Here is a 13,429-nt window from a genome sequence, read left to right on the forward strand (position 1 = left end):
TTATTTAAAATTTATATTTAATTAAACAATAAGCTTTTTAAATAAAAATAAACCATTTTTAGTACAAAATTATATTTTAAAGAACAGTTTCAATAAAAAGTGTAGTCTTCTGTATGTTTGTCTGTGCTTATTTAGGCTAAAAGCTGTTAAAAAGTACTTTTTCAATATACAATTTTGTATATTTGTATATATCTGTATCATACATGATTATGTAGGTATGAATATCCGTTAAAGAATGAGACCACTTTTATTTTATCAAAGTTATTGCGATATTTAAAGGATTTACGGCCCGGTTCGAGCCCACAGGCTAAGTATACATCTGTATCATACACGGTTGTATAGGTATGGATGTCTGCCAAAGTAGGAGACCACATAAAGGTTTGTGTGTGGTTCATAGGGGTCTATGCAAGTCATACAAGGTGTGTAGACGAGATTCGAACATATATTTTATCACAAATATTCGGATATTTGATAGATTTATGACCTGGTTCGAGCCCCACAAGCTAAGTATATATCTTTATCATACATGTTTGTTTAGGTATGGATGTCTTCTAAAGTAAAATCTCACGTATATGTATATTTATGGTTGTTTGGGGTCTAGGCAAGCCATACAAGGTGTATAGTCTATGCTCAAACTTATATTTTATCACAATTTGTGATATTTGATGGATTTACGTTTCGAGTTAAACATGCTTAGTATATATCTATATCATACATGGTTTTGTAGGTTTGAGCATCTGCTAAAGTATGCTACCATTAGTATATGTATGGTTCTTAAGGGTTTGTGCAAGGTGTTTAATCAGGGATTAAACTCATGTAAGCACAATTTTTGTAATATTTAAGTAAATATATGTATCATACATGGCTATGTATGTATGGGTGTCTGCAAAAGAGCGAGGCCACTTATAGGTATGTTTGGGGTTCATAGGGTTGTAGGCAAGTCATTCAAGGTGTGTAGTCGAAGTTCAAACTTATAACTTACAGAATACGCCACGTGATCTAAATATCCAATCAGAAGGCTAAATGCAGTAATAATTATTAGGTAATACATATCACATGACGTTTTTTGGGGAAAGGCGCAGTATTGGTGGCGCATTTCGTCAAAGTCCTATACCCTAACCATTACCATATTCAATCATATTTTGTTACGTCAATCACTAATATCAGTACGTATTTCCAATTGCTCCTTCCAATATCATCATTGTTACTGTAAATTTTATCGTTTACTTATAAGTAAAAATGTTGTCATCAAGTCTCAGCTGATTTCAGAAATAAATAATAATAATAAATAATAGTAAAAATAAATAAAATTTATCTGATCAATTTAATAAGTTAAAGCAACAGTAAACAATATCTTTTTTTAATTGATATACTTTTCATACTATTTTAATAATACTAATTCAAACAAATTTCTTCAAAACATGCATATAATAAATAAAAATCTTATTAACCATAATATAACTTATCTAAAAATAATTACAAATAATTAATACGCAAAAGCATGCACAACATCAACCATCTAAGTTTTTTTGTAACGAAAGGTGGGCGGATTAATGTTCAAAATGTTCAAAACTCGATGTTCAGTTTGCGTAAAATGGTATATTTCTAATCCTAACCTTTACCATAACCCCTAACCTTTTGTTAAAACAGTGTGTCAACTTGGTTGGTATTGCAAATAAACCCTAGCAATAACCCTATCAAACAACCTGATTTGAGCTCACAATAGTCAAGTCACCGACAACAACAAACAACGAATAATAAACTATTAACAGTTTTATTTAACTTTACATTGAAAGCATGATTCCCAAATCTATCCAACAATCCCTGGTGAAAGTGGAATCTCTGAAATTAATAAACACAAAATATATTGAAATTTAAAAATTTCTTTTTTTTAAAATATACTTAGTTGCGAAGTACATATTTATCTAAATGATTAAGAAACATAACCTCTTGTCATTAGATCAGGATATTATATGTAATTAGAATAAGATATATGATCGAAAATATTTAATTTTTTATTTCATGCCAAATAAGTAAAACGATCAGCAAATTTTATTCAAGCGCAAAAAAGGGATACATACAAAGATGGAATAAGACGTTTAACGGCTACACTCAACAGAAATTATTCATATACCGTATGCTTTAAGTCGCCATTGCGGTGTCACTTTAAACTGTTCTATTAAATTTATGACATTTGTGTCAAGAAATATGTTATTAAACACAAAACGCAAAAATTAAATTGATGTAAATTAATAGCTTCTGGAGTTTCATAAAAAATTTATAATTCACGTCAATGTATATCACTCACAATATATCACTCATACAATACATAAAAACTGTGTTGATATGAATTTTATTTTACTGTTAAAACCAATAATTATTTGAAAACAATAAATAAAAGTTGATGCTTTTGTTAGGATCATTGGTTAGTTTTAATAATCAACTTACTATATTGACACAAGATAGGGTGCGTTTCTCCTAAGTCAAAGGTATTACCACACGGTATATCATCCCATTTCCCATTCTTGTAAGGGATAAATGCCACACAATCCTCTGTGCGATAACTTTCAAAATTACTCTCGTGTCCAGAGATCCAGTTGGTGAATGAAACCGAAGTTCCTAGATTAATAATGTGATAAGCTTATGACATGCAACTGAGCCTTGAGTGCTATAGTAACTTTAGATGATCGTGTAGGTGTAGTAAAATGTGTGTGAAACTTTCCATTTGCTCCCTTAAATAGATTTAAGTTATAAATTAAACAAAGAATGATTTTTCATCTAAATACTTGCTTGACTTATTTTGCAACTCCCATGACATTTCAAGTTTGGGGAAAACTTACGAAAAACCAGTCTGATATGCAAGAACATTTTCTTCAACTTGATAAACGCTCCATGAATAATTTTACTATGCAGGAGACAATAGAAAATATCTCAGTAAGAACATACAAAGAATATACCTTTTTATTTTAAATGTCAAAATATATCAGTAATATTACCTGCAGTCCATTCAAATGCACCTTCAATACGGGTGTCATGAAGTCCAATCCATACTGCATGTTGTGGCGAATGTCGAGACAAAAAAGATTGAATAAAAGTCTGTTGTTGTTGATTGCTTATATGAGCAAGGTGTCCGCCTCGGCTTTGACACATATCCTCGCCGTGCTGCCAACTGACATCCGAGTTAGGTATCAGTTCGTAGCAGGCTCTTTCAAATTGACCTAGTATACCATTATCTCTATCGGCTAGATGGCGAACACTGGACGTACACAGTTGCGTGTTTCCTACAGAATATTGAATTAGAAACAATCAGGATAGACAAATGCTAGTTCTAATCAATTGTTTATTTCATAGAGAATTTTAATTGGAGATTCCTTTCATTACAACCATTAGATACATATTTTAATATTTTGTCATAAAGAAAAAAATCTGTCAAACTCTTGTTGAATATGCAATGAATACTATTTAATAAAATTATAGTGCTTTGTAAAGCTTTCCTTTTACAAACTGATTGTGACCAGTGTATACAACAACAACAACAACAACAACAACAACAACACATCTTTTATTCACTCAAACATGCATACAACATGTAATATGAGGATAATGTCAAAATGTTTAACGAGTTATTTATACAAATTGAGATCAGACTATAATTACTAAACAATATCAACATATCTATAACATATTATTAAATTATATACATATTTTACCTTAGAAACAATTATTTTAAACTTCTAAAGAAAGTGCAAACCTGAATTTTACAACATTTAAATATTGCTTAAACAGAATGTAAGATATTTGTTACAATGAGAGAGTAGCTATAAATGTGATTTAATATGTCAAAAACGTTGTAAAATGTAAATAAAGTAGTATTTTAACTTCTATACAAAATACTAATTCACTATACTTGTATTTATTTATAAAAAGCAACAGTTGAAATGAAAGATGATTCATGTAATAAGCCAGTGATTAATCTTTCAATACTATAAAAGTACAGCAAAAACTTAGTCTTTTGAGAAATGAAAATAAAAGTATATGTGAGGCATAAAGGCATAAGAATGTGGTAAGTGAATATCAGTAAAACAAACATATATCTCAGAACATTACAAAATCTGACTTTAAAATGAAAACATAAATATTTGATAACATTTTTATATTTCTTATGATTATCATTAAGAATTAGCATAGTTTATAAAATGCAGGTAAATCTTTCAATGTAAAAAGTTGTTCTAATTTATACATATTAGGACGTCTATAAAAATAAGATTTTATAACTTGTCTTCTTTCATTAGAAAGTCTATTACATTCAAAAAGATAATGAAACTTATCACCGATTATATTTCTACAAAAATACACATTCTTTAATTAACAGGTATATTTGACCTGACATATAATTCATACAACACATAAGTAAACATATCAATTACACATTCAGAAAATGTCAATCATTGAGCAACAAATTAGAAACGTTGGTAGTGTAATCAAGTACGGTACAAGCGGTTAAGTAAGCGACGCTTAATATTGGCGAATTTGGCGAATTGACGAAAATCGCTAAATTGTTCTCGTGTAATTATCAACAAACATGTCATTAAAAACTATCCTGGCATGATTCGCTAATATTTCCTAACGCGAAATTTCTTGAATTGTAACTTTTCGACAATGTATCACAATTTATCCAAACTACACTGAAATTCATACAATATCCATTTTATATCATACATAATATAAAGTAAGCTTTGTTATTAGAATAGGTATCTTACCACGAAATTAAATTCTAACACATATAAATGTGATTAATCAAACTTAGAGTACTTTTGGGCATCAAAGCTTTCATAATTGCCTTAAACATCCGAGACGGTTAAAATGAGTATGAAAATGACACATCTACGACAAAGCTCTTCTTTTATCTGAATCGAATGATTCAGAAAAGTAATCAACAAAATTTTTAAACACCAAAAATAGAAGCTCTTATCCAACCAACTGTGTTTGTGAACGTCAGCAGGATTATACAATTTCTAAAAATTGTGAAAAATTGCGTGCATGCTTTAAAAAAATTAAATTTTTAATAATTGTCATAGAAAACATAAATATTTTGAAAATGTTAGCCTAGAAAGGTATCAGTCAATGATATATGATCAATATCTTGTCTATAAAAAGTAAAATCATATAAATTATGCACCATTGTTCGTCAATCTATTCGTTCTAAAGGATTTTGAAGATTTATGAATGTTACTTAAATATATGGACAACTTAACTTTCAATTATTTGAATCTATTGTGTAACTTGTTTAGCGTAATGCAAATGCTACAATGATTTACAAGAAAATATCAAAATGTATCTGTACACTTCTATACCTATTTCTTTGGCAACATATTGTGACACATATTCAATCATTTGTTAATTATTAAAGCTAATCCGACAAGCTACATATAGATTCATGGATTCCCAAATGAAAACTATGAACAGTTATATGACACTATCAATAAATGATGCATTATTAAAAAAGGTTTTCTCTAAAGATGTTTGCTAAAGACGTAATTCAGGAGGTTATTCGTATCTCTTCATAAGGTTCAAGAGTGGTATCAAATAGATTTGACAACTATAATATTAATAATAATTGCACATTAAAGTCTTACTTAGTGTCGCAAAAGTTACAAAAATATAAAACAATTTTTTCATACCATCAACACTGGCGAATGATCCTTGATGTCCGGTCACGGCATCTTAACAAAAAATAAAACTTCCAGGATAATTATATGGGTTTGTGCTCCTGTTATGATCCATGTTAACATTTACTTTAAAGAGGAGCTAGATTCAAGTGATTTGTAAAGCAAGAACCAGGTGATAAATCCAGTAAGAGTCTGATTAATAAAAATAGTTTATATAAGACCATTTGTTATTTCACAATGGTGCAAACGTTTTGGTTATTTTAACTGAAATTGGCATGAACTGATCTATTAATGCAGGTTACGCATGTTGTGAGTAACCTGACACGTTAACGTTGATATTAATTTGTGTTCCTGTATGATTATCAAATCGCTATTTAAATAGAGATATCTTGAAAGAAGTATATAAATAACGTTATCAAATCCTTACTATATTCACACACATATGCGTAATAATTATACAAGCAGTCCATATCCTCCCACGTGCCCGTTCTTGGGCCCATGGCAACACAATCCTCAAATTTATGTGTATAAATGTCCAGTCTGCCTGTATGCCAGTTGTAGTAGCTGACAGGAACTCCTTTTGAAACAATAAGTATTATATACAATGTTAAGCTATATTAGTAGATATATCAATTAAGAGAAAATAATTTTGTCAGTTAAAACTCCGATAACTTGATAATATGGAAAGACTTTGGTAATATGGAATGTCTTTGATAATAATACATTATGCAAATTATTAGCATTGATAATATAGAATGACTTTGATAATATGGTATAATATTATATAATGGCTGTGATAATGTGGACATCAACCGAAATGAATCCGACTCAAATACGAAAAGTATATAAAATTCTGGAGAAAGAGTGATTCCTCGGAAACATAAGTCACAACAAAATTACATGACAATTGCAGACTTGAATTGATTGAGTGTGTACATGAGGGATAATAAAATGTGCATCATCCCTCATGCCCATTAGCACATGCTTGAGCAGTACGCAAGAGTAAAAAGTCTAAATCTACAAGAAAACAGAAACTTTCCTTCTTCCTTCTGAACAAACGAACAACTCTCTTGATATTACTGTCGCACATATTTCACAATTTGATTTTTTAAAATATGAAATTACTGTTAGGAATGTACTCATATATGATGATTCATACCGGAAGCCCATTGGAAGTGTTCCTCACGAGTTTGATCATTAAGGCCAATCCATGTGTTATGTCCGTATGATTTCACGTAGTGATACACCAACTGTTCTTCTCTAGAGTTTGTTATCGTTGCTAGATGACCACCTTTCCTTTGACAGTCGGTTTCAGCATTATCCCAGGCTTTATGTCTTGTTACCAACTCATAACATATTCGTCTTTCTTGACTTATAAAAGTAGTTTCACCGTTTGTACTCGCTGCATGTAGTACATTTTGCGGACATTCCAAACGTTCTAGAAAAAAAAGGTGTAAGCTTACATGACAACATTATATTAATTAAGGGATTGTTTTCTATTATTCATAAATACAATATCAGTAAATGATTTCCTACACTTCTGTTGTCTGACAGTAAATTGTCAATTCGTATAAAAACAATAACATACACTAGCAGCTATTGAAACGGTGAGGGCAAAAATATATCAACTGATAAAATGTATTTGCATTCAGATAAACTTAGTTAATGCATTGAATAAGGCAGTTTGTCTGGAAAAAATACAAAACTTTTAACAATAGCTTATCATTTACTTAAATTGTTGAACTGGTAATGGTTTAAATACCCCACCTGATGAAAATAAATATTTGCATTAAAAGAAACTTACATTTAGTCAATGCATATTATGTTAGTAATTCAGTGTATTACTTATGACAGCTGAATTAAAAATCTTTCAATATGACAAGATATAGGAAATTATTGGCAATTGATAAAATGAACAAGTTATTAATTAGTACCCATTTTTATTATTGTTAGTTTTTATTCATTTTTTTAATTTTTCAATCTATAAAGTAATAGTTGATGAAAAGGCATTGAAACTCCTTATAAATACCTGGATTCAAATATTATAATATTAAATTATTTATTAATTTCCATATAAAGCCCGCTTCGTTATTGCTTCTTTTTGTCATTTAATATAGGTAATCTTTCTATTTTATTGACGTCTTGTCCGACTGGTATGAAAGCACATGCTATTAGATATAGTGACACCATTTATGAAAACACAGGCATACATCATTTTGGGACTGCGAAAAACTCCATTGATTTTTCAGATAAAATTGAAGCCAGGAATTATAAAATTTCCTCCGTTAGCACTTACAATTTCTCTACTCTATTTATAACATATTGCCACAAAAAACTTATCAATAATAATAATCTTTATTTCAAAACATTTGCATTGAAAAACGACTTTTTTCTTGAAATAAAAAATAATAAAAAACACTTTATTTACGAACTGTATGTGTGTACAATGTGGACTTGTGACACAAATTGTAAAATCCTCTTTTTGTGTTAAATTGCTTTTTTGCAGGTTCGGTAAAACAGTTTTCAAGCAATTATTTTAATGGGTACTAAATGTGCACCCATTTTCGCCGGTCGATTTTATATTGCTGGGAACTTTATTTACGAACTGTATATGTGTACAATGTGGATTGTGACACAAATTCTAAAATCCCTCTCTCTCTCTCTCTCTCTCTCTCTCTCTCTCTCATTTCATAACAGGTAGTTAACGCTTCTCCTTCGTATAAATATTTATAAATATATTTTCCTCAAATGACTAGTCAAATATATCATAGTGTGCTTAAGTTGAATTGGAAACAAATAACTTAGACGTTATATTATCATTTTGGATTTAAACATTTTCACCATTAGTAATATAAGAGTGATAATATATGTAACGTTATACGGGGTAGATATTTGATCAGTTAATTTGATATGATTTGTCGTGCTGTCATCTGGACGATTTTACTGAGACTGCAGTCTATTTATTGGTCGCAGAAATCTTTCGATACTAGTAATCTTTTATGACTACAGTCTGGCTTCTATGGAAATGTGCTTAAATTTTTTTAGAGAATGGGCCGTTGTTATATTCCTGCTGTTTTCATCAAAAGTAAATGCCAAGTATTCAATAGTATAATGATATGATAACTATCAAAAATAAAATGATTCAGAAGATGTAAAGTGTAAAGTTTAATGTTTTATTATACCTGTGCTACTTGTAGTTGATGGTATCATAGCTATGGAAGATGACGTAGAAGAATGAGAGAGCGTCGGATAGGTTGGTTTGCTTACATGTGTTCCATTGTCGGCTACAGCGTCTGTATAAAGACTTCATTTTAAATAAATAATCCAACCCTTGTATATCTACTAACTAGAGTAGTTCATTAATAAGCCACGTCAATATTTTAAAACAATTCTTTTTCCTTGGAGCATGTTATGTGTTCAGTTGTTTAAGACACTGTTATGAATTTACAAAATTACTGTAATATGATGAAAAAAAATTGTTTTTAAACAGGGGAACGTATATTCTTAAACGAGCAAATATAATACACAAAATGCATGTTACATTTTGCAAACTTTGATAATTAGACTCTATATTAATCCTTAAACTGTTCTTGTGTTAAAATAGTTTTGCTACTTACTATTTTGAAACATTTTGTTTGAAGAGGACACGTGAAAAGGGAGTCAGACATTAGGTTGCAACAAAATAATTTCACAATATGCATAGAACAAAAAATGCTACCCGTGTAAAACTTGCATTTTATCGTCTGTATGGACATTAAGGTATTCGACTTTAATCATAGAAATATCATACAATTATTAAACTTAATAAATCAAAACACGCATGGGGAAAAAGCATCACAATTAACTTACCAAATTTACATATGTATGCATGATAATTTGCGCAACTTTCATCGTCCCAAGTTCCAGAAAGAGTTCCTATGGTTACACAATCATCTGTAGAATGTTTTGTTGGATCTTTGCGACCTGGTTTCCAGTTTACATACCCAACATTATCGCCTGTAGATGAAACACTTAAGCATTGTGCAGTTTAATATAGCATGATATTTAATTGCTAAAAGATTCATTATTGTACATTTAACAACAAACATCATAAAAAAATCAATGAAACATATTGTCCTAACCTGAAGACCACTCAAAGTGTTCCTCGACTGTTTTATCATTTAAACCAATCCATGTTGTTGATCCGTATGCTTGGACATGATTTGAAAGGAAATTTTCTTCGTTAACGTCTTTGATGGATGTTAAATGTCCTCCTTTTGTGAGACAATCGTTTTCAGCAAAGCTCCATGTTCTTGTAAAAGTAACAAGTTCATAACATTTTCCATTGTCGTCATTGACGAAAGCAAAACTTCTCTCTGAGAGTGCTGCCTGTTGTATTATCAATGGACATACCAATTTACGTGCTAAATAAAAGAAACAAAGAAGTTTAGTTTGCTATCACTGTTTCATTGCTCATTTTACATCTTTTCTCAATTATATTCAGATTTCTTGACAATCAGAGAAACATATATATCTTATTTAAGAAGTATTTTGTTCTCTATTCATAGTGAAGCTGTCTTACCTGTTGTAACATTTTGTGACGTTGTAACATGTGTTGAATTAAAAGTGCTTGTACTTATATCCGGTGTCGTTGCTGGCGATGTAACACCAGTAGTGGTGAAACGAGTTATTTTGGTTGAGGGTTGCATTGTTGAAGATGTTGTTGTTGTTGTCTTTATCGTAGTTGTTTTAAGTGTTGCAACGGTTATATTTGTTACAGGTTCCTTCGACGTTGATTTTGTAGTCGTCTTTATTGACGGCATTGATTGCTTTGTTGTTGTTGTTATTGTTGTTGTTGCTGGTGAAGTTGCTCTTGTTGATGTTTCCTGTGTGGTTTTAACAGTTGTTCTAACTGTTGATGTAGTGACTGTTTAATCAAAAATTTATAAGCTAACCACGTGACTTGGATGGTTAATTTAAAATTACATCAAAATTACTTACATCAATAAAATCAAATAACTGACAAACACTGAAAACAAATTTGTATTATTCTAAAATGGGAAATTGTAACAAATAGCAATGCCATTATAAGTGCACCCTGTTACCTTTATCTTCTAATGGTGGATCACCTGGGCAAATCTGAGACTGTATTTGTGCATCGTTTTCTATATAACCGATCTGAAAGAAAAAAGCAATGAAACAAATGAAAACATAAAAAATAACATTATTGAATCCTTAGTTGTCTTATTTTTCGTTGACTACTTAAACTGGTATGTTGAGTCATTAAAAGGTATATTTTTAAATGCATACCTTTGTGACTAAAATTTGTATAATATAATCTTTAGAAAAAAATAAAAGAAAAAAATAAAAGAAAATCAAACTTGCTCTTTGATATTTTGAATTCTGCAACAGTTGTTTTCAACAAATTGGTGTTTTTTACCTTCACTAAGTTTTAACAATACATGCATTGGTATTGTTTAGGTACAATGTATGTATGTTAAGTTATTTAAACGTAACATGGCCCACACCCAATTTTGTGAATCAAGTTATTTTGTTCATTCTTATGCTACTTTTAATGTTTATATTGAATAGAAATTGTCACCTACTCCAGTAATAAAAGCGAGGAGTCTAATTGAATTTAAAATGCAAGTGAATTTCATAACTTATACACTTTATTTAATCTCTAAAATTGTACCTTGTGTTCAAATGCAATTTGTACCCATGTGGATGAGCTTGAAAAATCACCAATCAATTCCTTACAGTCAAACTCGTAAAGATACCCAATCGGTTGCACTTGCGAAGACGGCTAAATACAAAAAAGAATGTAATTATATTCATTGATTTATCTGTTGATGAGATGGATTTGTCCTGTTTCGATTATAGAATTATATGTGTTTGCTCACTTAGAGAAACTGCGCAAAAGTGAACAAGAATGCCAAACATGGCATGAATAAGAATGTAAGGCTTGATTTCAACTATTCCTTGAATAAACATATATACGAATTTATTATAATATTAAATTCTTACAATTTGCCTATAATTTTAACACTTGACAAAAAGTAACAGATAAATATGTAATATAGTAACGACCTTACCGACGGTAGCACACTTTTCTCAACATTGTAGTTACACAAACAATCGTAGTCCGAGTACACAAAGCCAAACACTGATAACAATACTATCAAGAAAGCCATCTTTTCTGGTGACACTTTTCGATGTATTACATATAAAATTTTACAATAGGTGTTATTTATACAGTATAAAAATCAAATTAAAGAACATTTTGCTATGAACTTCTCAAGTAAGACTTGCACGATTAAGCAAATTCAATAGACATAAAATTAATTATGGTTGTCGAATACATGTATAATAGTATAATAGATATAGACGGACCTAAGTTGTAGATTCATTCGCCACTGAGATCATTAAAGATTCATATTTGATTTATGTCGGGCATCAATTTGTATAACGGGATTTAAGTTACAGTTACAAAAAGATGAGATATATATACACGTTTACTTACCTTAATTTTGTTATAATTCCTGTAACATTGCTATCTCGTATAAACGACTTTTATCAACATATACAAACTAAACTGTTATGTAGAACATAAGCAATGCCCGATAAGATAAGGATAATTTAGTCTCGTAAGGAGAAAGCAATATTACTATCATAATGATTTTATTTTGAACAGCTGAAATAATTTTATGCGTTTAGTATCAATAACGAAGGGGGCTTTATTAAAATATAAACTATTATCGTTTCAATTTCCCTAAAACGTTTGCGCATATATAAACTGTGTATGAATGGAAATATTTTTTTATATGAAACAGACTAATAACTTTTGTCATTAATTGAATTAGATATTTTTGTGCCCGAAATGTAAATGATTTCGTTCAGTTCAATCGCACGTTTTCGGACATTTCCGTCAGTCTTCGAATAACGACCTCAAGAAGAATAGTATAAATACATAGATAACTGATACGGTATTTCAGTCTAACTTACACATTAACACATAGTTACTAACTCTTGGGAATAGTTGACAAAGTTTATTCTAATTTATCGAGTAAATGTCCACCTAAATCAAGTAAAATTATACAGTCTACTATTCATACACTTAAAAACTCTTCACATTAAGTCATTATCATTTGGTTATAATTGTACATAAATGGGCATTTTTAAATTGACCAGGATTGTCAGAGATTCTGAGATCATTATAAATATTGCTGCAATACATCTCTTTATATGTTGATCAAATTTGACTCTCTTGAATAAAACGGAGATAAAATATTAGGTAATCCAGTATGTTCACCTCTAAATAAATTCCCATATGCTCTTATTAAACTGTTGATGCGTCCTCAATGACATTTCTATATTTGTAATGAACTCAAAAAGTTACAAGCAAGCTTGACTTGTCAAAATATTTTATTGAATTTATTCTGGTTAAATTGGACGGTTGTAATTTACTAGCTAATACCGTTCACGTTTGCAATCATTATATTGTTTAGATGCTCAATGAACTTTACTGCACTATATAACAGAAACGTAGAATATAGTTTTGATTTGGTTGTTGGACTTATTATTCCGATGTTTTATGATCAGCAAGGCAAGAACCTTTTATTCGTGGAAATAAAAAGGATTTTGTATTAACTATTCTACATAAAGAACAAAATGGAAAGTATGATAATAATAATAATGCAGTGTGATATTACTATAATGATTATACAGTTTTGTGTTTTTGTTATCGGAATCTCGCGCTATCGTAACCACACTGTCAACAA

General features: G+C 30.1%; 1 protein-coding gene across 2 annotated transcripts; it reads right to left on the reverse strand.

Moving 5' to 3' along the window:
- Nucleotides 1-1,758: 1,758 nt before the first annotated feature.
- On the reverse strand, nucleotides 1,759-12,501 carry LOC132741495 (macrophage mannose receptor 1-like). 2 transcript variants are annotated; one of them, XM_060729691.1, is made up of 14 exons: nucleotides 12,168-12,501; nucleotides 11,744-11,868; nucleotides 11,344-11,454; nucleotides 10,754-10,826; nucleotides 10,231-10,575; nucleotides 9,791-10,072; nucleotides 9,519-9,665; nucleotides 8,852-8,962; nucleotides 6,829-7,107; nucleotides 6,097-6,246; nucleotides 5,682-5,723; nucleotides 2,997-3,281; nucleotides 2,449-2,619; nucleotides 1,759-1,842 (listed from the first exon to the last, which is right to left on the reverse strand). In XM_060729691.1, exons 2-14 carry the CDS (start codon nucleotides 11,840-11,842, stop codon nucleotides 1,811-1,813), a joined length of 2,127 nt encoding a protein of 708 aa, XP_060585674.1. In that variant the 5' UTR covers nucleotides 11,843-11,868; nucleotides 12,168-12,501; the 3' UTR covers nucleotides 1,759-1,810. The 2 variants fall into 2 exon arrangements, with proteins under 2 accessions (XP_060585674.1, XP_060585667.1); XM_060729684.1 differs by having other exon boundaries at nucleotides 11,744-11,856; nucleotides 12,172-12,499.
- Between the last annotated feature and the right edge of the window lie 928 nt (nucleotides 12,502-13,429).

The sequence above is a fragment of the Ruditapes philippinarum genome, unplaced genomic scaffold, assembly GCF_026571515.1.
Source record: "Ruditapes philippinarum isolate M1 unplaced genomic scaffold, ASM2657151v2 ctg1921_1_1_1_1, whole genome shotgun sequence".
Classification (NCBI taxonomy): domain Eukaryota; kingdom Metazoa; phylum Mollusca; class Bivalvia; order Venerida; family Veneridae; genus Ruditapes; species Ruditapes philippinarum.